Raw genomic sequence first — 25,696 nt, forward strand, 5'->3', positions numbered from 1 at the left:
CTAACGTACTGTACTTGCAATAACCCTTATCCCTGAGTGGCTTCCGGGCCTTGATAAGTGGTGACCACCGTGTAAAAAAATAAAAAGTAAAAAAATAAATAAATGTTCAAAAGGTGCCATCTTCTAATTGGATATCTTCGACAATACAAAGGTGTCTCTGCTTGTAGAGATTTCAAGTTCTTTTTTTCACCAACATTTTGGTGATATAACATGGAGAAATTCTCGATAAGGCCTTCTTTTCTGCCGAGCGTTTTATCGTAGACTTAAAGGAAAAGAATGTTTACAAAAAAGGGCATCAAGTAATTAACTTGGCTCATACAAATAAACCAATCACAGGCTGCCTACTAGAATTGTGCGTAAGTGGCCAAAAACAATGAATCATGGCATGTAACTGAAAATTTCTCACAGTATTCAATAAAAATCATGGAATAAAAAATATTCTGTTTTCTAATATTGTTTCAAACTAATTTTATTACGTCAATTTCAATTTCGTTTCATTTTAAAATTCTTTTACAATAATTATTTTCCTCATATTTTGGTTTATCTAAACTGCAACTCTACTTGAGTGACTTTTAGCCATAACTGGCGATTCATTATAAAAAAAAAAAAAAAAAAAAAAAAAAAAAATCGATTTAAAATACGAGTTATCCTCCTTTGCTGATTAACTTTAGGTGATTATTTAAAAATTTCTTATAACAGTAGTCTTTCCGATTAACATGATACAACAGGAAAATTTGGGTCAGACTTTGAAATTCCAATATGAAAGCTTCATATATTTAATAAATCTCGAAGCTGGATACACTAGCGGTTTTTAATATGTGGTGAAATCCAGCTTCCAAAAAATCTTTTTAAAAAACAGGGGGAGGCACTCTGGATTAAGTACAAAAATATCTGTGAGGTCTCATGAATGAGCAAGGCTTGTACTAGACATGCACTCTATTTGTTAACGACACCGTGCTCTATAACAGGCATGAAGGGAAAACGAATGAAAACAATTCCAAGACAATGGTAGAAATCCTAGAGAAAGACTGTAGTGGAATGGGGTCTAAAATAGATGGTAATATTCAATCCTGCCAAGGCTAAGCTCGTTTCTTTTAATGATTACAAGAAACTTTCAACGACCAATAGCTTTGGCTTTACCTGAAAGTACTTCGTTCAAACTCCTCAGCTTAACGTTCACAGGGAACAGGAGTTGGAACAGATACATTGAGAGCATTGCCAGGGCTGCTGCAAGGAAGGTGGGCTCTCTCTGTGTTAGAAAGTTATTTACGCCTGAAAGTATCCTGTATCTCTACAAGGCCACCATTCACCCATGTATGGAGTATTGTTGTCACATTTAGGCTGATGCATCTGCTATTAGTCTCTCACTCCTGGAAAAGATTCAAAAGAGAGTTGCCAACCTGATAGGTCCTGAAGTGTCATCTAAGCTTCAACCTCAATCCCACTGACAAAATGTTGCATTTCTCTGCTTGTTCTACAAGTATTTTAACGAACTACAAGCCCTTGTACCCTCTCAACGTAAACACTGCTGACAAACCTGACAAGCAGCAAAGTCCCACCCCTACACAGATCCCTAGATGTAAGAAAGTCTTATACTCTAATAGTTTCTTCCCCAGAATTGCTAGACTTTGGAACTCCCTTCCGGGTTCCTGCTTCCCTAACTGTACTGACATGCAAAAGTTCAAGTGCAATGTGAACAGACATCTTGTTGCTCAACTCCCTATATAGTATCCCTGCAACTTATGTCCCTGGTAGTAACCCCCTACATCAAAGTGGCACTGTGTCTTGTTTGGGGTGAAAATGTAATAACAAAAAAAAAAAAAAGCTCCCCACAAAGGGGTACTCTGGATAGGAACAAAAATAAAAATTGTTTCAGTCATGAAGGATTTCACCTACACTAACCGAGGACAGAAAAGGTGAAGTGTAGCATCAGAACAGATACTACACTGTGATCTTGGCCCGAAGGCCAAGGAAGGTGTTTTGCAAGGATTCCACTTTTTAAGCATTAGATAATGATTTTAAATAAAAATTGAATTAACAGAATTTAAGTTTATAACAGGATTAAAAGGTACTTCTTTTAATGTAATCTCTGTACCAATGAGATAGTACGTCCGTTTTTGTATGTATTTTTTTCTGCGTGACTTATATAGATTCAAAATTTAATATGAATCTGTTATTTATGAAAATTTTATTGCATTTTTTGATTAAGTACGAAAAATAACGTTACTTCCGAACTAAACCGAAAACTTGGATTAGGATTTAAAAATAAATAAACAATTCAGTTCAAATTGAGTAAAGATATCAAAATAGTTTTAAAAATTTTAGTAAAAAATAATTCAATTGAGAAATAAAATCCACCTTTATTCATTTTGGTTTGTTGTAAGAATCAGCCATTTTAATATTTTGTTAATAGTTAAAAAACAAAACAAAAACAAAAAAACTGAATTATTTTGTGATGTTTTTTAAAATCTGTTAAACTGTCAAATAGAAAATCATTTCTAGCTTTTAAATTGTTAGCAAATCATTTTGCAGTAAAAGTTTTAGAATATTTTTTAACAGAGGTTAAAGCAATTTTAAAATCGGTTTTCATAATTGAACTAAGTTGGTTCATGTTATTTGGATTCTTCAGACTAAGAGTGTTATTTTCACAATGTGTACTTTGAGTATCGCCCGCACCGAGGATTGAACCTTCAACCGCAACGGGCAACGCGGGTGCTGCCGGCGGCCCGGCGGGTGACACTCAAAATATAACCCGATCATAGGCGACAGAATGAGAGCATGCTACCTCTGGATTAAATAAAGGGTTCTGTTCGAAATTCCATGCAGATTCCAGAGTTCGACAGAAAAATTTCCCTAATTCGACAACGTACACCTGAAGAACATACACTGATCGAAACGTTATGAAAATATCAAGATGAGAGAACAGTACTAATCCACTCTAATCTAAAAAAATTCAGAAACAAGTTGATTATGGTTCAATTAATAATTTAATGATCAAACGCTAATAATCAAAAGTAAAAATAGAAAGCTAAACAAAAACGAATATAAATTCCCGTGCAACGTCGGGTTGTTACAGTTAAATACTAAATACTAACTACTACAAACACGCCCGAAATAATCACCATTTAGGCTATCATAATCACACATATACACACTATAATTAACAGTATCCTATAGAAATAACCATTCATTAATGTTAGTTATTCATTGAATAACTTATTCAATAAGTAAATTTTTGGAAGATACAAAACTCACCCACTCCACTCCAAAAAAGTAACCCACTTTCATTAAAATTAATCAACAACTCCCCTCTCTCTCTGAACTGCGACTTTACTACTATATCTGTTGGGTCTCTCAGGACGTAAATATTTTTTTTTCACGCGATTAAAAATATATCAGTCGTTTACATTAATATTACAAAGTATATATTATTACCTTAAAAATATCGAGACTTTTTTTTCAAGTCCAACTTGAAAGTTACTTGTTTAAAATCATTTAAAAAAAAAGCAAAAAACCACCTGACAGACCCACTGTTTTGTGTACGTTTTCAGCGTCCCAAATTCTCTCTTTTTATAAAGACGTCGTTCGAAAAACGATGATTCAATTTGCAGTTTCAAAATTACATTACAATTTAAAAATGTAATCAAGTAATATACAGATTTAGTTTAACACCGAATTTTTCTTTTTTCTCACAGAACGTGTTTCTTTGTAGATGTTTCTTTTCAAAGTTTAAAATTTTCATCTATCGTCTTTCTGTGTTAACTTCAGAATTCTTTTTCCTCTCCCATTTAAGCGTTGTTTCTAGCTTTGTTTTCTAATACTAAAGTTAGAAAAACAAGTTACTAAGTTTTCTTTAAAATAAATAAAAGAATCCAAGTAAAATCTCTGCTTCTGTTCTATTACGCCATCCTAAATTGCAATGTTATTTCAAAACTAAAAGTCGAATAATGACGTCCTTTTGAAAAAGACTTTCGGGACGCTAAAATCGTACATAACACTGACGAATTCTCCGATTATCTTCTTTTAATAGTTCAACTTTCAAAAAAAAAAAAAAAAAAAAAATTTGGTACTCATGCACTTATGTTACCGTGCTGAAATAACGTTATTTAGAAAGCCATTTTTAACATGGGGAAGAGGGGGAGTTTTGTACCTATTCGGTACTTTCACCTAACAGTTTAATAACAAAGATCGTCAAAATGCACAAGCTCTAAATTTTTTACTTGTATATTTCACACACACAAAACAGCCATTTTTTTTAATAGGATTTTGAAAGTTAAATTTAATTATTAAATTTGGTGCTAATGCAGAGAGTGATCCGTGATCCGCGCTATTTTTTAAATCGTATTTTCAAGTTTAAAGTTTTATGTCATGTTTTTTTTTATTCAATTGTACAGAATAGGTCCAAGAAGACACCCACCCCTCCACATGTTAAGAATGGCTTTTTAAATAATAACGTTATTTCAGCAGTCAGCACGGTCGCTCTCTGCAGGAGTACCATAAATTTTAACCTAGTTGTTATAAAATTTTATTCCAGTAATATTTTAGTATCTATAAAATTGTTCGAAACTCAATCTTTAAATAAAGATTCACTTAAATATTTAAAGCCAAAAATTTACTCTTTATTCGGCAGTTTAAATGCCTTCAAATTCTGTTTAAATTTCGAAGGGTATGAAGTCCTTATTTACTTTCTTCGTTCCAATACCCAAATCAGACGTAGTCAGATTTCAATGTGGGAAAAATCTAGCTCCCAAAAAGAACTCTGGATTGAAGACAAAATAAAAAAAAATTGTCTCAGTCTAGGATTTATCCTTCACTGACTGAGTAAAGAACAGATACTCAGATCCTAGCACGAAAGATAAGTCACTATGTTAATTATTTTTTTAGTATTAATAAAAATGGTCGAATTGCTTACGAAATAAAAAAACCGTAATGCATTCTGGTGGATTAAATTCGTATATTTTTTAATTACGTATTAATACTTTTTACGCCATTGCATATATAATTTCAATAGTCACCTAATAGTAAATAATCAAAATATTCGATGCATAATTATCAAAGTTACGCTGACACGAGAAATATACACAAACACGCGTTTTTTAAATATATTTTCTTCCAGAGTGTTCAAGATTTTAGAAACTATTTCTTGTTAGGCATTTAGGTTAATTCCATAACTTTCAGTTTTTGAATTGTAACAAGAATCAAATACTCATTTGAAAGTTAAAACAAGATCTCTCCCAGTCACGATTATAAATAATGGCTGACGTATTTACGAAGAAATAGAAATGCACTCGGGCGGATTTAATTGTTTTACTATGGTTTTTAAACATTACCTTTTAGTTTATTTTTATTCGACAAATAGTAAAACAAGACAATTTTAACGTGTAAGTTACGTAAAGGCGAAAAACACACGGACATGCAAGTGGTATATAATTTTAATAAGAGATTTATTTTTTTTGTTTGTTGTTTTTTTTGGGGGGTTGTTGCATTTTTCTTTTTTTCCTTACCTTCAGCAATGACGTCTTCGACGGTGACAAGACATCTGCCGACAGAGAAAACCTTGCCGACATGTCCAGCTTGTTGGTTGGAGAATAGCTTCTTCATTCTTCGGCTTTTCTGTGGGAAGAATGTCGACAGCAACAGAACGAGAAAGGCAACGTCCGCACGTCCGATGATGGCGACATGAATGGAGGACCAATCGTTTTTTTTTCTTCTTAACTTTTCATAGATTAGAAGAAAACAGAAAAACAAAAACTAGTCATTATCACTAGTTTTTAAGCTGACTACATGTTGTTGTCTCTTGGTTAGTTGGTTACTGTTTCCCTTCGTTTTAAAAATAAGACGATAGTAAACCCGAGTGAAATGTATTCCTAGGGGTTATGACATGAAAACGTAAAAAAAAAAAAAGGGGGGAGGAGGGCAGTTCCAGTCCAATCTTCTTGTAATGTTGGTGAGGGTTTTACTCCCGTTCCTGCCCACCCGTAAGTCTTTCTTCTTTTTTTTTTTACAAGTAAAAGTAATAGCGAACGAGAGGAAGTCTTTTTCCTCCCTCACACAGGTGAACTACTACTTTTACTACTACTAGTAGTAATGTTACAAAAAGTAGTAGTAGTAGTAGTGTAGAAAGGAAAAAGGAAGTAGTCACCTCCTCTAACAGGTACTCCTGCCACTACTGCTTTTTGCTACTAATATATATATATATATATATATATATATATATATATATATATATATATATATATATATATATATATCACGATTCTTATCACGATTACAAGTGGTCTGACGATCGGCGTGAATCTATATCGCTGGCCTGCTTTCCAGCTGACTACAACATGATCGTTTTCAAGTCCAATGTAAACAAATTCTTGTTGTACCGTCCACTCAAATAATCAAATTATAACAAATTTCCGCTGTTTTCTCGGGGAACACCGTATACTAAAAAACTGTAATCCTCGAGTGGTCTTCGGGCCTTGATAAGTGGTGCCTCCCTTGTAAAAGAAGTCACAATTAAAATTAGTGATACGGCGAAACAGCTGTTTGTGTGTGTGTGTGTGTGTGTGTGTGTGTGTGTGTGTGTTGGATTTCTTTACATTTGAAAAATAAAAAATAGTAGCCTTATGGATTACATAAAATCATATAAACTATACGTGTTAATTAATTTTTAATATTTCCAACAATACTTGTACAGAACAAAAGAAAAACTACGGAACATTTTCAGATATGAACAACGGACGCTTATTTTAACTGCACTTTGATGACACTGACTGAGACTGACTGCACTCACGCGTTCGGCGGTCCCATGTGAAACATTTAAAGCCACAAAGATTTATCTTCGTTTTTGTTTTGTAGTCTCAATATACATAAATTCTATCGTGTCCTTAATACCGCCAAACAAAAGTAATGTGTTCCATTCAAAAATATACTTATGTCAATACCATAGTGACAGCGAACAAGAAACAGAGACGTACTTTCCAGTTTAGCGTTAATTAGTTAATTAATTAGTTAATTGATTAGTTAATTAATTAGTTCAATAATTAATATTTTAATAGTTCACTTACTTTAAGAGAAAAAATTGAACATTTACAATTAATATCAAATAAGTTTCTAAATACCGTGGTTACTGTCATAAAGAGAAGTTAATTATAATATTAGAAATATTACTCGAGTCATAAATCGATATAATCAGTAAGTGATATTATTGATGTTCTTACACATATTTAGTTGACTCCCCACGAGAGTAAATTTAAATTCAAGGTTAGATTTTGATGTGGGGAAAATCTTGTGCTCTCAAAACGTTGTCTTTTATCAGTTGTCTTAGTAAGAATACTACACTTCAATCCTATCACGAACGTCAGAGGTGTCTATCTTTTGGCCTATTAATGTCCGTTATTTAAGCAATCAAATCAATTGTTAATGGAATCGAAAATCGTTTCTGTTGCTTCGAAATGTTTTCTTAATCTTGTTTTTTTTTTTTAGCGATACTAAATATTCAAACTTTATATGTACTTTTTTTTTTACTGATACTAGGAATCTATATATTCTCTTTTCAGTTATGAACTAAATAGCAGGGTAGACTAGACTCTCAAGCCTTGGTTGGGTAACTAGTCCAAGAGAAAGAAAACACAGTCTTCTTCTGCTTATTCCAGCAGTGTTTCCGGTCGTCCTATACTTCATTGTTGACACAGGAGAGGTTCGAGACTGCACGACCCTTGCTTCATTAATATTCCCCACGCAGATACCCCTACAGAGAGTATCCATTGTTTCTCGTGACTGGAAAAAGGTATCTTCTAGCTCGTAGGAGAAATAACGATTGTTGTCAATAATAACTTCCAATAATTGTTTGAGTATGACGACTAAAAAAAAAAAAATACTGAGAATTGGAGAAAGAAGAGAGAGAGGGGGGGGAGTCAGTGTTTGTTTTGATTTGTTTCGTTTTTAAATACAGACGATAAAATGTCGTGGTTAAACTAAAAATAACAAAGTCTAGTTATCACGTTGATGATAATGATGCTTTTCACAACCAACAACATTTAAGTCCGTGATTATGAGAGCAACCTCACCAAAATATACGCACCAACTTCCTCTGTACAAACTTCTCCCCATATATAAATAGATTTACGCAGACACAAATTTGTCTCCGTACATTGATCAAACGCAATAACATTATATAATAGAAATAAGTATAAAGGAAGAATTGGAAGTTTGCTATGGCGCCAGACGCGCACACATTTTTTTTAGTGTGACACTAAGCGGCCTTCTACACACTCGTCCGTCAGAGAATAATAATTTGAATGATTTTTTAGTTTCTAACAAAGTATTATTTTATTTATGTTGTAAAAATTGATTTTATACTGAATAAACGGATAATTAAAGAAAATAAATAAATAAAATAAACGGAAGTAGAAAATGGAAAACCGGAAGCGGCGAGATGTCAACATTGAAATTTCTATTTCAGCATGGCCGATAAAACCGATGACAAACCCAACTCGCAAGAACAAAAAGCTGCAGAAGGCGAGAGGTGTGTGCACAATTTTTATAAAATGTTATCAGACCGTTTCTTATAGGCGCACTTCCTATTTTGACCATATTTTGATAATTTATATCACTTGAATATAACCTCACCGGCCAGATAACGTTGACCGATTCTCTTTTTTTTTTTTTCCCCCTAGTGTTCATTCTTATTGAATGGCGCCTTTTAACCGGCAACAATTCTTTATGTTGGAGTTTTCGTATTTAATAGTTTCGATCCATAAACAATGATATAAATGTTGGTTTAAATAGTTGTTTAGTCTAAAATTTACCGACGTTGATCGATTTTTACGATAACTTTGCTAACAAGTAATTTTATTGCTTTTGAGACTGACTTTACTAAATTTGACAACAAAAATGTAAACATTCGATGAATAAATGTGCCGAATGCGACGAATAATTTAATAAGAATGTAAGAAAACGTACAAAATTACTCCTAAGAAATGGGCATCCAGAGGATTTCAGTACTAATTCAGTCCTGAGTGTCGACGGATAATCTCGAGTAAATCCCGAAAATAGCCAGTTTACGAATTGAAACCCGCGGAAAAGGAAAGGACAGACAACACTGAGCGAGCATATGAATCATAAAGTCAGGATGAAAACAAATTTTAGATTCCTAAAAAGGGCGGACCTAAACGATCCCCTCCCGCAAGAATGGCTTTCGAAATAAACACTCCCCAACTTCCCCATATTAAGAGCAGCTTTCGTTTTGTTTTTTGTCAATTTTTTTAGTGGATTATTGGACACTAATATATGGGGGGGGGATTCTCGTTTAGGTACGCTCTAAGAAGTTTACACAATTTCCTAAAAAATAAAAGAAGAGAAGGGTTTCAAATCGTAAATGGCTTTGATCATTTTTTCAGACTGATCCCGTGTATTGAAACCCCACGTAAAAAAGTAAAGTGTAAAAGCCGCGACCATGGAAGAACGCGAGAAAAAAAATTGTTTAGACATAGTTTTATGTTGTTTTCGTTATATTTTACTTAATTGGGAATCGTTTCAATTAAAAATCCAGTTATATAAAAAAAAAATCCAGTTGCGTCTAAGGCACTTCTGCATGACAGTGCCAAATGAGGTGACTGAGACGAGTTATCGATCCCTGTTCTTTGAATGAGAAATACCCTCTCTACTAGCCGTTCTGTGAACCCCAAATATATATAAACAAGTGTCTCTGAGAACGAAAAAAACATATACCAATGAAATAAATAACACAAAAATATAGGAAAAGCGAAACATTGTATAAAAAATATAATTTAATGTTTCAATATTATTTCTTTTAAATGAGTGATTTATAAGTGAAAATAAAATAATGAATGTTAAAAACATGAAAGGTTTATAGATTATTTTTAGAATTGTTTGTTTTTTTTCCTGTACGATTGTATAAAATGTAGCAACATATATATATATATATATCACAATAAGATTGTATGAAAATATATCAAAATATAATTTTAGCAAAATATAATTTAAGAAACATGAAATAGAAGTTTAAGAATATATTTTTTTTACACAAAATTTTTTTCACAGTCAGATTGTATAAACATATATCAAAATATAATTTTTGTTTTGTCAATAGAGCAAAATAGAAATTTAATATAGAAGTTTTTATTTATTTATAAAAATTTATAGAAATTTTTAATAATTTTTTTTTTTCAATGAGTGTTATGATTTCGACTGAAACACGCCCTCTATCGTTCGTTCTTGAAACTAAAATACACACATTCACCTCATGGCACTGTCATGGAGAAGTGCCACATCTAAAACTGAGAAAAGCATGCTTGGAAAGTTTCAACATTATATGAATAAGCAAAACCACACAACATCAGGTCAAATTTAGTTGCCATCTTGTTAGAGCTTTTTAATGCCAAAACCAATTTTTTTTTTGCGTTCTTCCATGGCCGTAATCTCTATACATTACCCCTTTTGGATACTCATTCGTTACAAGTACTATAGTATTTTTATAAACACGAGTGTAAGAACCATGATGAGGAATAATATAACATGCGTACATACTAAAAAACAATTTTTGCAGCTAGAATTAGTGCCAATCATTAACCCATTCATTAAGCTTAAATATTGGTTATCCTATTATTAGACTTGGGGTTCGTGGTTGGGTTACTGAAGTGTATTTTCTTCATTAACCTTAAGTCTGCTGTAGCAATATGTCACCATGAACAAGGTTAATGTGGGACATCAGTTGTACGAATTTCATATTCAATTTAAACTTTCCATTTTTTTTTTTTTAATACTCTTATTCACTCTAAACAAAACCTATTGCCAGTGCAATGTAATGTAATTACTATGAGGAAACATGCTTGATAGGACGGCTCTAAGTAGGGAGTTGAGCAACTTGAGGCTTGTTCACATTACATTTATATTTCAGCATTTTAGTACAGTCAAGAAAGCAGTTAACAGAGAGAATTTCAAAGTCTAACCGTTAGCATCTTGGACCTCTATGGTGAAGGGGAGAGATTTTGCAACTTCTCTGGGGTATCTACAAGTATGATGAGTTCACCAGAAGACATTCCATTAAAGTACTTGTAAAACAAGCACAGAGATGCAACATTGTGGTGATCAGACAGAGGTTGGAGCTTGATTGACAATGCGGGACCTATTAAATTGGAGACTTTTTTGAACCCTGCTTAATAGGGAGAGGCTAGTGGTAGATGTACCAGTTCAAACGTGGCAACAATACTCCATGCATCGGTCAATGGTGGCTTTGTGGAGATACGATACTTATAGGTATGAGTAGTTTTCTAGCGAGGTAGAGGGAACCCATCTTCTTTACAGCAGCCTTGACAATGTTTTCTATATATTAGTTCCAATTCATGTTACCTGTGAATATGAGGCAGAAGGAGTTTGAATGACAAACTCTCAGGTAGAGTTATTCATTAAGAAGGTTTCTTATAATTGTTAAAGGAAAGAAGCTTTGTATTAGTAACATTGAATGTTACCATCCATTGCACGACAGACTTCACACATTGCCTTGGATGTGTGTATATTTGTTTTTCCCACATGTCTGGTATAGCGCATGGTGTTATCCGCAGATATACCCATCTTGGACATAATTTCATCAAGGAAGCCGTTTATGAATATCGGGAATAATAAAAGTCAAACAATCGACCCATGGAATACACCTGCATTAATATGTTTGAATGTACCTGCATTAATATGTTTGAATGTACCTGCATTAATATGTTTGAATGTACCTGCATTAATATGTTTGAATGTACCTGCATTAATATTTTTGAATGTACAGCCATTGGTATGTTTGAATGTACTCGCATTAATATGTTTGAATTTACCTGCATTAATATGTTTGAATGTACCTGCATTAATATGTTTGAATTTACCTGCATTAATATGTTTGAATGTACTCACATTAATATTTTTGAATTAACAGCCATTGATATGTTTGAATGTACCTGCATTAATATGTTTGAATGTACAGCCATTGATATGTTTGAATGTACCTGCATTAATATGTTTGAATGTACCTGCATTAATATGTTTGACTGTACCTGCATTAATATGTTTGAATTTACCTGCATTAATATGTTTGAATGTACCTGCATTAATATTTTTGAATGTACAGCCATTGATATGTTTGAATGTACCTGCATTAATATGTTTGAATGTACAGCCATTGATATGTTTGAATGTACCTGCATTAATATGTTTGAATGTACAGCCATTGATATGTTTGAATGTACTCGCATTAATGTTTGAATGTACCTGCATTAATATGTTTGAATGTACACCCATTGATATGTTTGAATGTACAGCCATTGATATGTTTGAATGTACTCGCATTAATATGTTTGAATGTACCTGCATTAATATGTTTGAATGTACTCACATTGATATGTTTGAATGTACCTGCATTAATATGTTTGAATGTACACCCATTGATATGTTTGAATGTACAGCCATTGATATGTTTGAATGTACTCACATTAATATGTTTGAATGTACCTGCATTAATATGTTTGAATGTACCTGCATTAATATGTTTGAATGTACCTGCATTAATATGTTTGAATGTACTCACATTGATATGTTTGAATGTACTCACATTAATATGTTTGAATGTACCTGCATTAATATGTTTGAATGTACCTGCATTAATATGTTTGAATGTACCTGCATTAATATGTTTGAATGTACCTGCATTAATATGTTTGAATGTACCTGCATTAATGTTTGAATGTACAGCCATTGATATGTTTGAATGTACTCACATTAATATGTTTGAAAGTACCTGCATTAATATGTTTGAATGTACTCACATTGATATGTTTGAATGTACCTGCATTAATATGTTTGAATGTACCTGCATTAATATGTTTGAATGTACTCACATTGATATGTTTGAATGTACTCACATTAATATGGTTGAATGTACCTGCATTAATATGTTTGTATGTACCTGCATTAATATGTTTGAATGTACCTGCATTAATATGTTTGAATGTACAGCCATTGATATGTGTGAATGTACTCACATTAATATGTTTGAATGTACCTGCATTAATATGGTTGAATGTACCTGCATTAACATGTTTGAATGTACAGCCATTGATATGTTTGAATGTACTCGCATTAATATGTTTGAATGTACCTGCATTAATATGTTTGAATGTACCTGCATTAATATGTTTGAATGTACCTGCATTAATATGTTTGAATGTACACCCATTGAGGACACCTTGGAATTTTTTTCTTGTCTAGAAAGAATCTGATTATCTTTAGAAACAAGTAAATCACTTGGGTAAAAAAAAGTCTGTTCTGAAGAAAATACTATTTACTAGTGATGGGACGATTCTAATATTTTTCCCGATTCTGATACAATTACCGATTCCGATTCTTATCAATGTCTAAATATTTAACTATAAAATAGTTATTTTGTCCCGATTACCGTAAAAACACATCTTAAATGTGCTTATTATTTTCTAAAACGTAAAAACACACTTGTGAGTGAATGATCTACAGATTTTAGTCCTTATGGCAGTTTAAACCAATAAATATTTATTATTTTATTATTACTACAAGCAGTGGAAGATGTTTTTTTACACCAATAAATAGTTATTATTTTATTATTACTCAAGCAGTGGAAGATGTTTTTTAAAATCAATAAATATTTATTATTTTATTATTACTACAAGCAGTGGGAGATGTTTTTTAAATCAATAAATATTTATTATTTTATTATTACTACAAGCAGTGGAAGATGTTTTTTAAACCAATAAATATTTATTATTTTATAATTACTACAAGCAGTGGAAGATGTTTTTTAAATCAATAAATATTTATTATTTTATTATTACTACAAGCAGTGGAAGATGTTTTTTAAACCAATAAATATTTATTATTTTATTATTACTACAAGCAGTGGAAGATGTTTTTTAAACCAATAAATATTTATTATTGTATTATTACTACAAGCAGTGGAAGATGTTTTTTAAACCAATAAATATTTATTATTTTATTATTACTACAAGCAGTGGAAGATGTTTTTTAAACCAATAAATATTTATTATTGTATTATTACTACAAGAGGTGGAAGATGTTTTTTAAACCAATAAATATTTATTATTGTATTATTACTACAAGCAGTGGAAGATGTTTTTTAAATCAATAAATATTTATTATTTTATTATTACTACAAGCAATGGGAGATGTTTTTTAAATCAATAAATATTTATTATTTTATTATTACTACAAGCAGTGGAAGATGTTTTTTAAACCAATAAATATTTATTATTTTATAATTACTACAAGCAGTGGAAGATGTTTTTTAAATCAATAAATATTTATTATTTTATTATTACTACAAGCAGTGGAAGATGTTTTTTAAACCAATAAATATTTATTATTTTATTATTACTACAAGCAGTGGAAGATGTTTTTTAAACCAATAAATATTTATTATTGTATTATTACTACAAGCAGTGGAAGATGTTTTTTAAACCAATAAATATTTATTATTTTATTATTACTACAAGCAGTGGAAGATGTTTTTTAAACCAATAAATATTTATTTTATTATTACTACAAGCAGTGGAAGATGTTTTTTAAACCAATAAATATTTATTTTATTATTACTACAAGCAGTGGAAGATGTTTTTTAAACCAATAAATATTTATTATTGTATTATTACTACAAGCAGTGGGAGATGTTTTTTTAAACCAATAAATATTTATTATTGTATTATTACTACAAGCAGTGGAAGATGTTTTTTTAAACCAATAAATATTTATTATTTTATTATTACTACAAGCAGTGGGAGATGCTTTTTTAAATCAATAAATATTTATTATTTTATTATTACTACAAGCAGTGGAAGATGTTTTTTAAACCAATAAATATTTATTATTTTATTATTACTACAAGCAGTGGAAGATGTTTTTTAAACCAATAAATATTTATTATTTTATTATTACTACAAGCAGTGGAAGATGTTTTTTAAACCAATAAATATTTATTATTTTATTATAACTACAAGCAGTGGGAGGTGTTTTTAAACCAATAAATATTTATTATTTTATTATTACTACAAGCAGTGGAAGATGTTTTTTAAACCAATAAATATTTATTATTTTATTATTACTACAAGCAGTGGAAGATGTTTTTTAAAATCAATAAATATTTATTATTTTATTATTACTACAAGCAGTGGAAGATGTTTTTTAAAATCAATAAATATTTATTATTTTATTATTACTACAAGCAGTGGAAGATGTTTTTTAAACCAATAAATATTTATTATTTTATTATTACTACAAGGAGTGGGAGGTGTTTTTAAACCAATAAATATTTATTATTTTATTATTACTACAAGCAGTGGAAGATGTTTTTTAAAATCAATAAATATTTATTATTTTATTATTACTACAAGCAGTGGGAGATGTTTTTTAAACCAATAAATATTTATTATTTTATTGTTACTACAAGCAGTGGAAGATGTTTTTTAAACCAATAAATATTTATTATTTTATTATTACTACAAGGAGTGGAAGATGTTTTTTAAAATCAATAAATATTTATTATTTTATTATTACTACAAGCAGTGGAAGATGTTTTTTAAACCAATAAATATTTATTATTTTATTATTACTACAAGCAGTGGGAGATGTTTTTTAAACCAATAAATATTTATTATTTTATTATTACTACAAGGAGTGGAAGATGTTTTTTAAACCAATAAATATTTATTATTTTATTATTACTACAAGGAGTGGAAGATGTTTTTTAAAATCAATAAATATTTATTATTTTATTAATTCTACAAGCAGTGGAAGATGTTTTTTAAACCAATAAATATTTATTTTATTATTACTACAAGCAGTGGAAGATGTTTTTTAAACCAATAAATATTTATTATTGTATTATTACTACAAGCAGTGGGAGATGTTTTTTTAAACCAATAAATATTTATTATTTTATTATTACTACAAGCAGTGGAAGATGTTTTTTAAACCAATAAAAATTTATTATTGTATTATTACTACAAGCAGTGGGAGATGTTTTTTAAACCAATATATATTTATTATTTTACTATTACTACAAGCAATGGAAGATGTTTTTTAAACCAATAAATATTTATTATTTTATTATTACTACAAGCAGTGGAAGATGTTTTTTAAACCAATAAATATTTATTATTTTATTATTACTACAAGGAGTGGAAGATGTTTTTTAAACCAATAAATATTTATTATTTTATTATTACTACAAGCAGTGGAAGATGTTTTTTAAAATCAATAAATATTTATTATTTTATTATTACTACAAGCAGTGGAAGATGTTTTTTAAACCAATAAATATTTATTATTTTATTATTACTACAAGGAGTGGAATATGTTTTTTAAAATCAATAAATATTGATTATTTTATTATTACTACAAGCAGTGGAAGATGTTTTTTAAACCAATAAATATTTATTATTTTATTATTACTACAAGCAGTGGAAGATGTTTTTAAAACCAATAAATATTTATTATTTTACTATTACTACAAGCAGTGGAAGATGTTTTTTAAACCAATAAATATTTATTATTTTATTATTACTACAAGCAGTGGAAGATGTTTTTTAAAATCAATAAATATTTATTATTTTATTATTACTACAAGCAGTGGGAGATGTTTTTTAAACCAATAAATATTTATTATTTTATTATTACTACAAGCAGTGGGAGATGTTTTTTAAACCAATAAATATTTATTTTATTATTACTACAAGCAGTGGGAGATGTTTTTTAAACACATTAAATATTTATTTTATTATTACTACAAGCAGTGGAAGATGTTTTTTAAACCAATAAATATTTATTATTTTACTATTACTACAAGCAGTGGAAGATGTTTTTTAAACCAATAAATATTTATTATTTTATTATTACTACAAGCAGTGGAAGATGTTTTTTAAACCAATAAATATTTATTATTTTATTATTACTACAAGCAGTGGGAGATGTTTTTTAAAATCAATAAATATTTATTATTTTACTATTACTACAAGGAGTGGAAGATGTTTTTTAAACCAATAAATATTTATTATTTTATTATTACTACAAGCAGTGGGAGATGTTTTTTAAACCAATAAATATTTATTATTTTATTATTACTACAAGGAGTGGAAGATGTTTTTTAAACCAATAAATATTTATTATTTTATTATTACTACAAGCAGTGGAAGATGTTTTTTAAAATCAATAAATATTTATTATTTTATTATTACTACAAGCAGTGGAAGATGTTTTTTAAACCAATAAATATTTATTATTTTATTATTACTACAAGGAGTGGAAGATGTTTTTTAAAATCAATAAATATTTATTATTTTATTATTACTACAAGCAGTGGAAGATGTTTTTTAAACCAATAAATATTTATTATTTTATTATTACTACAAGCAGTGGAAGATGTTTTTTAAACCAATAAATATTTATTATTTTATTATTACTACAAGCAGTGGAAGATGTTTTTTAAACCAATAAATATTTATTTTATTATTACTACAAGCAGTGGAAGATGTTTTTTAAACCAATAAATATTTATTATTGTATTATTACTACAAGCAGTGGGAGATGTTTTTTTAAACCAATAAATATTTATTATTTTATTATTACTACAAGCAGTGGAAGATGTTTTTTAAACCAATAAATATTTATTATTTTATTATTACTACAAGCAGTGGAAGATGTTTTTTAAACCAATAAATATTTATTATTTTATTATTACTACAAGCAGTGGAAGATGTTTTTTAAACCAATAAATATTTATTTTATTATTACTACAAGCAGTGGAAGATGTTTTTTAAACCAATAAATATTTATTTTATTATTACTACAAGCAGTGGAAGATGTTTTTTAAACCAATAAATATTTGTTATTGTATTATTACTACAAGCAGTGGGAGATGTTTTTTTAAACCAATAAATATTTATTATTTTATTATTACTACAAGCAGTGGGGGATGCTTTTTAAAATCAATAAATATTTATTATTTTATTATTACTACAAGCAGTGGGAGATGTTTTTTAAACCAATAAATATTTATTATTTTATTATTACTACAAGCAGTGGGAGATGTTTTTTAAACCAATAAATATTTATTATGTTATTATTACTACAAGCAGTGGAAGATGTTTTTTAAACCAATAAATATTTATTATGTTATTATTACTACAAGCAGTGGAAGATGTTTTTTAAACCAATAAATATTTATTATTTTATAATTACTACAAGCAGTGGAAGATGTTTTTTAAACCAATAAATATTTATTATGTTATTATTACTACAAGCAGTGGAAGATGTTTTTTAAACCAATAAATATTTATTATGTTATTATTACTACAAGCAGTGGAAGATGTTTTTTAAACCAATAAATATTTATTATTTTATTATTACTACAAGCAGTGGAAGATGTTTTTTAAACCAATAAATATTTATTATGTTATTATTACTACAAGCAGTGGAAGATGTTTTTTAAACCAATAAATATTTATTATGTTATTATTACTACAAGCAGTGGAAGATGTTTTTTAAACCAATAAATATTTATTATTTTATAATTACTACAAGCAGTGGAAGATGTTTTTTAAACCAATAAATATTTATTATTTTATTATTACTACAAGCAGTGGAAGATGTTTTTTAAACCAATAAATATTTATTATTTTATTATTACTACAAGCAGTGGGAGGTGTTTTTAAACCAATAAATATTTATTATTTTATTATTACTACAAGCAGTGGAAAATGTTTTTTAAACCAATAAATATTTATTATTTTATTATTACTACAAGCAGTGGAAGATGTTTTTTAAACCAATAAATATTTATTATTTTATTATTACTACAAGCAGTGGGAAATGTTTTTTAAACCAATAAATATTTATTATTGTATTATTACTACAAGCAGTGGGAGATGTTTTTTTAAACCAATAAATATTTATTATTTTATTATTACTACAAGCAGTGGGGGATGCTTTTTAAAATCAATAAATATTTATTATTTTATTATTACTACAAGCAGTGGGAGATGTTTTTTAAACCAATAAATATTTATTATTTTATTATTACTACAAGCAGTGGGAGATGTTTTTTAAACCAATAAATATTTATTATGTTATTATTACTACAAGCAGTGGAAGATGTTTTTTAAACCAATAAATATTTATTATGTTATTATTACTACAAGCAGTGGAAGATGTTTTTTAAACCAATAAATATTTATTATTTTATAATTACTACAAGCAGTGGAAGATGTTTTTTAAACCAATAAATATTTATTATGTTATTATTACTACAAGCAGTGGAAGATGTTTTTTAAACCAATAAATATTTATTATGTTATTATTACTACAAGCAGTGGAAGATGTTTTTTAAACCAATAAATATTTATTATTTTATTATTACTACAAGCAGTGGAAGATGTTTTTTAAACCAATAAATATTTATTATGTTATTATTACTACAAGCAGTGGAAGATGTTTTTTAAACCAATAAATATTTATTATGTTATTATTACTACAAGCAGTGGAAGATGTTTTTTAAACCAATAAATATTTATTATTTTATAATTACTACAAGCAGTGGAAGATGTTTTTTAAACCAATAAATATTTATTATTTTATTATTACTACAAGCAGTGGAAGATGTTTTTTAAACCAATAAATATTTATTATTTTATTATTACTACAAGCAGTGGGAGGTGTTTTTAAACCAATAAATATTTATTATTGTATTATTACTACAAGCAGTGGAAAATGTTTTTTAAACCAATAAATATTTATTATTTTATTATTACTACAAGCAGTGGAAGATGTTTTTTAAACCAATAAATATTTATTATTTTATTATTACTACAAGCAGTGGGAAATGTTTTTTAAAGCAATAAATATTTATTATTTTATTATTACTACAAGCAGTGGGAAATGTTTTTTAAACCAATAAATATTTATTATTTTATTATTACTACAAGCAGTGGGAGATGTTTTTTAAACCAATAAATATTTATTATTTTATTATTACTACAAGCAGTGGAAGATGTTTTTTAAACCAATAAATATTTATCATTTTATTATTACTACAAGCAGTGGAAGATGTTTTTTTAAACCAAAATCAAATTAAAAAGATAAAGGAATTGGTTTTGGCATTGGAAAATAGGCACAAATTTTTTCGATTCCGATACCCCAAAAAGCTCCAATTGTTCCGATTCCTGATTCCAATCAATCGTCCCACCACTACTATTTAGATTTTTTTCTTCTTCAAACGAAATAATAATCTGTTTTTAAACAATTTATTTTGTATTATTTTTAACAGTAAAAACAGTTGGAAGAGATGCTACAAATACTTATAAGTATACAACACTACTACACCAGTTACAACTGACATTTATCACTACTAGAATTGCGATACCTCCATTCAGCTTCGAATAACAATAGATATCTCCTGTAAGAGTAGCTGCATGTGAAATTGTGAGACAACCACACCTCCTAAATTGATACTGCTTGAGTCCAGTGGCAAGATGACCGTAAACAATACCGAGATAAGCAGAGAACACATACAGCACCCGGAATTCCCAAATGGTCACCCATTTTAGTACTGACCCGGCTCAACGTTGCTTAACTTTGGTAATCAATTGGGGACCCGTATGTCAATGTGAATTATGCTGTACTAATTAGAATTACTTCCCTTTGATTTGTCATTTCATCAATCTTTATAATCTTCTCTATATTAATAAAGTAGCCACAGGAATTCCCTTCTGAAAAAAAGTATTGTACGTTTGCAACAACAGATGTCACATACAAATTTAATACAGTTAGGTTAATAGCCACTATTGTATGTAACTTTTGAACATATTTGCAGACACATTCAATCGTGATAATAAAATACTACATTACATCCTAGGAGCAACACCATCACAATCTCAACATCTTTAGAAGAAGGGGTACCTATTTTTCCCTCTAAATATTTAGACCAACAACCACCACCACCACCACCACCATTACCAACACCATCAGTCGACATCAGGGGAAGTTTACATGTTCCACAGATTCTACGCTACACGTTGGGATATCTAATAAAACAGAATGGCCTAAATCAATTTATTAATCAAAAAGGAGTTTAACATTTTCCAAGTGATGAATAAGTGCTTGTGTTGCATTTTAATCTCGTATCATAGATGCAGTGTTGTTATATTACAGAAACAATAAAGTTCACAAATTGCATTCATACATTAGTGACTACATATTCTTGTACACGCTCTTACCTGATCATTTCGGATTAAAGTCTTGTCATCCTGAAATCAAAGCTCTTTATTTCTACTTTCAAAAGGACTAAGTTGAGACAAAGCCATTGGAAGACTAAGGAGATTTATTCGACTTGATCTTTGTTCCAAATCACTGATCAGTATGTAGGAGGGATAAAGAAAGAGACACATACCAATAATCAATATTTAATCCTGCTTTGTCAGCCCATTTCATTTTTTATGTTCATATGTTGCATGTTTACAGTTCTGTCTTCTCTCTTTCACTCTTTCTTTGAGCCATGTGACATCATATCTATTTCTATTAATTCACACAGTCTAATAATCCTCACGTTCAGTTCAGCTGACCTTTTGTTCCCTTCTGTTCCCAACTAACCACTTTATATACTAGTGGGCCCCAAAATCAACAAAGATTAGACTATTTCTGTAAAATGTCATATTCCCTGTGGATTTTAATATAATGCTGATCCTGTGCAGTTCTTGAAGGTTCATTCTTCTAGACTTTGCTTCTCTCTTTCCTGGGGTGACTTTTCCAGGAAATGCTGACAGGACTGCCCAGGCATCTTTTGTTGGGTTAGAGTGCTCCTTTTCAGAAGCACTGATATTTTACAATCTGTCACTGTCCAAAGCCCCGGTGGAGGCCGGGGAAAGAAAACTGAGACCTCAGGATGGACACAAGTCAAGCAGTGGATGTAAGTCCATGGCAGAGCGAACACAACCGCGACGCTGCTGGGGTCAAGTTATTTTTGGGAATCAGTGTGAGATCATGCAAAGGCCATAGGGGACACAAGCAGCAGCCAAGAGGTGGGAGGAAAAGAAAAAAGAAAGAGAATCAGTCAGGATTTATGTGTCAGCGAGAGAGGCGATGTCTGTTTTCATGGCTCATAGAATAATTGGCGATACCTTAAAAAGGAAAAAACGCTATACAGTTGAATCTTTGTTAGCCATGAAGAGCGACAAATGTTTTTCCCTTATTTTTACTATGCTCCGAAAAGAAAAAGAATGGAGAAGGTAATGAAGCTTTTAAAAAAAAAACGAAATGTTATATGCAGTGACATATTACCTCAGAATTGAAAAAAAGCTTCGATTTGGACGCACTTGAGAAACAGGTTTGTGAATTTCTCCTTCTCTGTTCCCCCACCAAAAAGACTTTTGTGTTATTGCAATCTGGCAGATACTCGGCTGGAGTTTACTGTGTGGATGGGCCGTTAAACAAACTATTGGCGCCATCTTGGGACTAACCTCCAACCCCGTTTTTTCTTCCTCTGGAATTAATGGCGACCGCTTGTTCTTTTCCGTCATCAATGAACTCTTTTGCCACCTTCAATCCGGGGTTATTTTGTTTGTCTATTTGTTTTTATACAGAAAAAAGATGAATAAAGCCCATATAAAAGAAAAAAAAAATATATAAACTATATTTCTGCTTCCGACCTCCTCATTATTTCATATTGAATTTATTTTGGCATTTTTGTATGCTCGCTTCTCACTGTTTTGATCAGAGATTTGCGAAAATTTGATAGACGATTAAATTTGCTTACACTCGATTGGATTGAAAACCAGCCGCGTAGCCGTCCCTGGTGGTAAATTCCCTTACCCTTCTTTAAGCCGGGTGCACGCATTAACCCTAAGTCCGTGTGCTGGAGTTAAAATTATTTCTGTGCATTTAAACCCGGACCAAGGATGTAACAAATCACACTTTCTGACCCTAGTGCTACATTTCTCACAGTGACAGAGAAATAAATTCCTTCAATCATATCGCCCCTCCCTTCCCACTACCCGAGTTCATTTCCGTGATAGTATGGCTGAAAGGACTGTTCTTGAATATGAGATCATTGGAAATATAAATTTTAGTTTCATTTAATGAGCTGTGTGGGGTATAATGATGATATAATCAACAAACAATACCATAATAATTAAATTTAACTTTGAATTAATAAAAAACTTGTGATAATAAAAATAGATTGGGTTTAGTTTGGAAGTTATTTGTTTCCAATGATTTTATAAATAGTGATTGAATCAGCATTACCCTCATAAAATTAGGTTGAGTTTTTTTTCACAATTTGATTAAATTAATAATTCAATGATGCAACAATACTGGAATAATTAAATTTAACTTTCGAAATTCTATTCGAAAACAACTAATGAAAAACGACCTATTAAAAACAAAAAAAAATGAGGGAAAGAAAAAGAAAACAAAATAAAAAAATTGAATATTAAAAAGATTGCCGGGCAGGTACAGTTAATAATATATGATATGATATTAAGGCGCTACTTAATATAAGTATCGTTTTTGTTTTGTTTGTTTTTTGTTTTTGTTTCAATTTACTTCAGTTGAAGTTCTCAGAAATCACCCACCCCTCGTTCCCTGGGCTAACAGTTGATTTCTACATGAAGCGCATAGATATTTGAATATTCTATTAAAGTTCTCCTTTACATCTCAAACACCGAGTTAGTAAAGAAGTTGAAAATATTATTTCCCTCTCCCCAATTAATCATTTAAATATGGATGGTATATTTTTCTTGTGGTCTCTTGGTCTTACTGGATTCCATGACAAGAATCCATCTAGTCTGGTGGAGTATCGAGCTTTGTGTTGTTACTTAAGATAAAATCACTTGGAGAAGGTTCACCATTCCTCGTAAAAGCTAGTGTGGGTTAGCCATACTGAGAAAATCTAATTTGGGTAGCAAAACTATATGATTTTGAATATTTAGTCAGGGAGTATCTTCATGCCAGGTTGCCTTGACAAACCTCTGTACAGAGTGATCTTAGACATTCAAGTTCTATCTTATAAGTATGGTTTTTTTTTAAAAATTTCTTCCTTTGAAGATTGTAACGTTGGGTATGGGGCAGCCAAACCAGTTGTCAGCATTGCCCTGCTTTTTATTGAAACCAGCCGAGAGCTCTTTTTAGTATCCTTGTTGTTCCCGTAAGCGCAATTGTCTGAATCTCTTTTGCACTTGGTTCACCAGGAATATTAGTTATGTAGGACTTCAGGTTTTTCATAAGCCCTGTAGCAAGCACCTATAATAACTGGTATGATTGATATCTCCCTAAGATTTCAGTTTCTTTTCATATCATACATGAGACCTTGATATTTGGTCTGTTTCTCTCTTTCAGCTCTGTTCAGACCTCCATCATTAGGGACACTCACTTCAACCAAGTCGTCAGTCGTGTATGATATTATGATGCATAAAATTGTCTATTTTGTCTGCGCGAATCATTTTTCCAAGGGAAATAATTAAAAGAAAAAAAAAGTATTTTGGAGTTGTTTCCCTTAGAAACAACATTCAGCTGCTAAGGGAGACAACCAGAGAAATTTGTTTTTTGTTGGAAGCTCACAAAAATAAGTCAGTTAACTAATGGCCAGCTATTAGGCAAAACCTATTTTTTATTCAATTTAAATTGCTTGTTTTTTATATTATTGAATATGCTTTAAAAGTGATTGAGTTCATGTTTAGACCATCAAAGTTTAATTAATTTTTCAATTTTGGTAAATTTTATTTGTTCCCATTCTTATATGAAATTCCATTTTTATAGCATTTCATAAGAAAATCAGGGTGCTTATTCAAATTGACACTTATGGCAGCAATTGAAAGTAAAGAAAATACAGAAAAGTCTGTATGACGCATGTACTCGTTACAGAATGTCATATTCTAAAAATTAGGTAAATCGATCAAGTATTTTTTGTTTTAAACTAAGAAAATCCAAATTTACGATTTTTTTTTTAAACTAAGAAAATCAAAATTTACGATTTTTAGCAATTTTATTCCTAAACTGTATTGACCATCAGGCTGATTTTTGACGTCTCGACGTGTATTTGAATTGTCACCCCTTATTTATTTTATCATATTTCACCATGCTTGACAACTAATTTGATTTTCGTGAATAAAAATAAACTATTTGATCAAATTAATTTTTGTAATATAACATCTTTGTTCTGTACTTAATACATACATCATATGGACTTTCTGTATTTTCTTTTTTTATTTTTGCTGTTGATTGCCACGAACCAATTAATTTTGTATCTAGAGGCTCAACTGTATATATTATACATGCATGCATATATTTGTATATATACTGTGTGGTGTTTGTCGGAAAGAACCTCAGCAAAGTACTCAATTATAAAGAAAATTCAATATAAGAGCATAATGTTTATTTTAAATTTTACGGAAAGTCAGAAAAACATTGGTATCATCAGTTTCAAATCTGATAAGAGGATCAGTTTATGGTCAATAAAATATCAAATTCTCTTCAGCCTCTGTTTATATTTTTCTCACTGGAAATGGTGATCGCATATATATATATATATATATATATATATATATAGGCAGATTTGTTGTCACTCAGACTCGAGGGAAATATCACCAGTTATTGTTAGTAAGTACTGATGATG

General features: G+C 29.8%; 2 protein-coding genes across 8 annotated transcripts in view; one reads left to right on the forward strand and one right to left on the reverse strand.

The window, feature by feature from the left end:
• The window catches only part of LOC145295851 (uncharacterized), a 423,706-nt gene extending 417,575 nt beyond the window's left edge, over nucleotides 1-6,131 (reverse strand). For all 6 annotated transcript variants that reach the window (XM_080141574.1, XM_080141571.1, XM_080141576.1 and 3 more), the window contains exon 1: nucleotides 5,505-6,131. In XM_080141574.1, the coding sequence (XP_079997700.1) occupies nucleotides 5,505-5,601 (97 nt within the window). In that variant the 5' untranslated portion in view covers nucleotides 5,602-6,131. The remainder of the gene's footprint in view (nucleotides 1-5,504) is intronic.
• A 2,324-nt stretch (nucleotides 6,132-8,455) lies between these two features.
• The window catches only part of LOC145295853 (set1/Ash2 histone methyltransferase complex subunit ASH2-like), a 417,474-nt gene continuing 400,233 nt past the window's right edge, over nucleotides 8,456-25,696 (forward strand). For both annotated transcript variants that reach the window (XM_080141580.1, XM_080141581.1), the window contains exon 1: nucleotides 8,456-8,518. In XM_080141580.1, the coding sequence (XP_079997706.1) occupies nucleotides 8,457-8,518 (62 nt within the window). In that variant the 5' untranslated portion in view covers nucleotide 8,456. The remainder of the gene's footprint in view (nucleotides 8,519-25,696) is intronic.

The sequence above is a fragment of the Euprymna scolopes genome, chromosome 16, assembly GCF_053919585.1.
Source record: "Euprymna scolopes isolate OS-2025 chromosome 16, ASM5391958v1, whole genome shotgun sequence".
NCBI lineage: Eukaryota > Metazoa > Mollusca > Cephalopoda > Sepiida > Sepiolidae > Euprymna > Euprymna scolopes.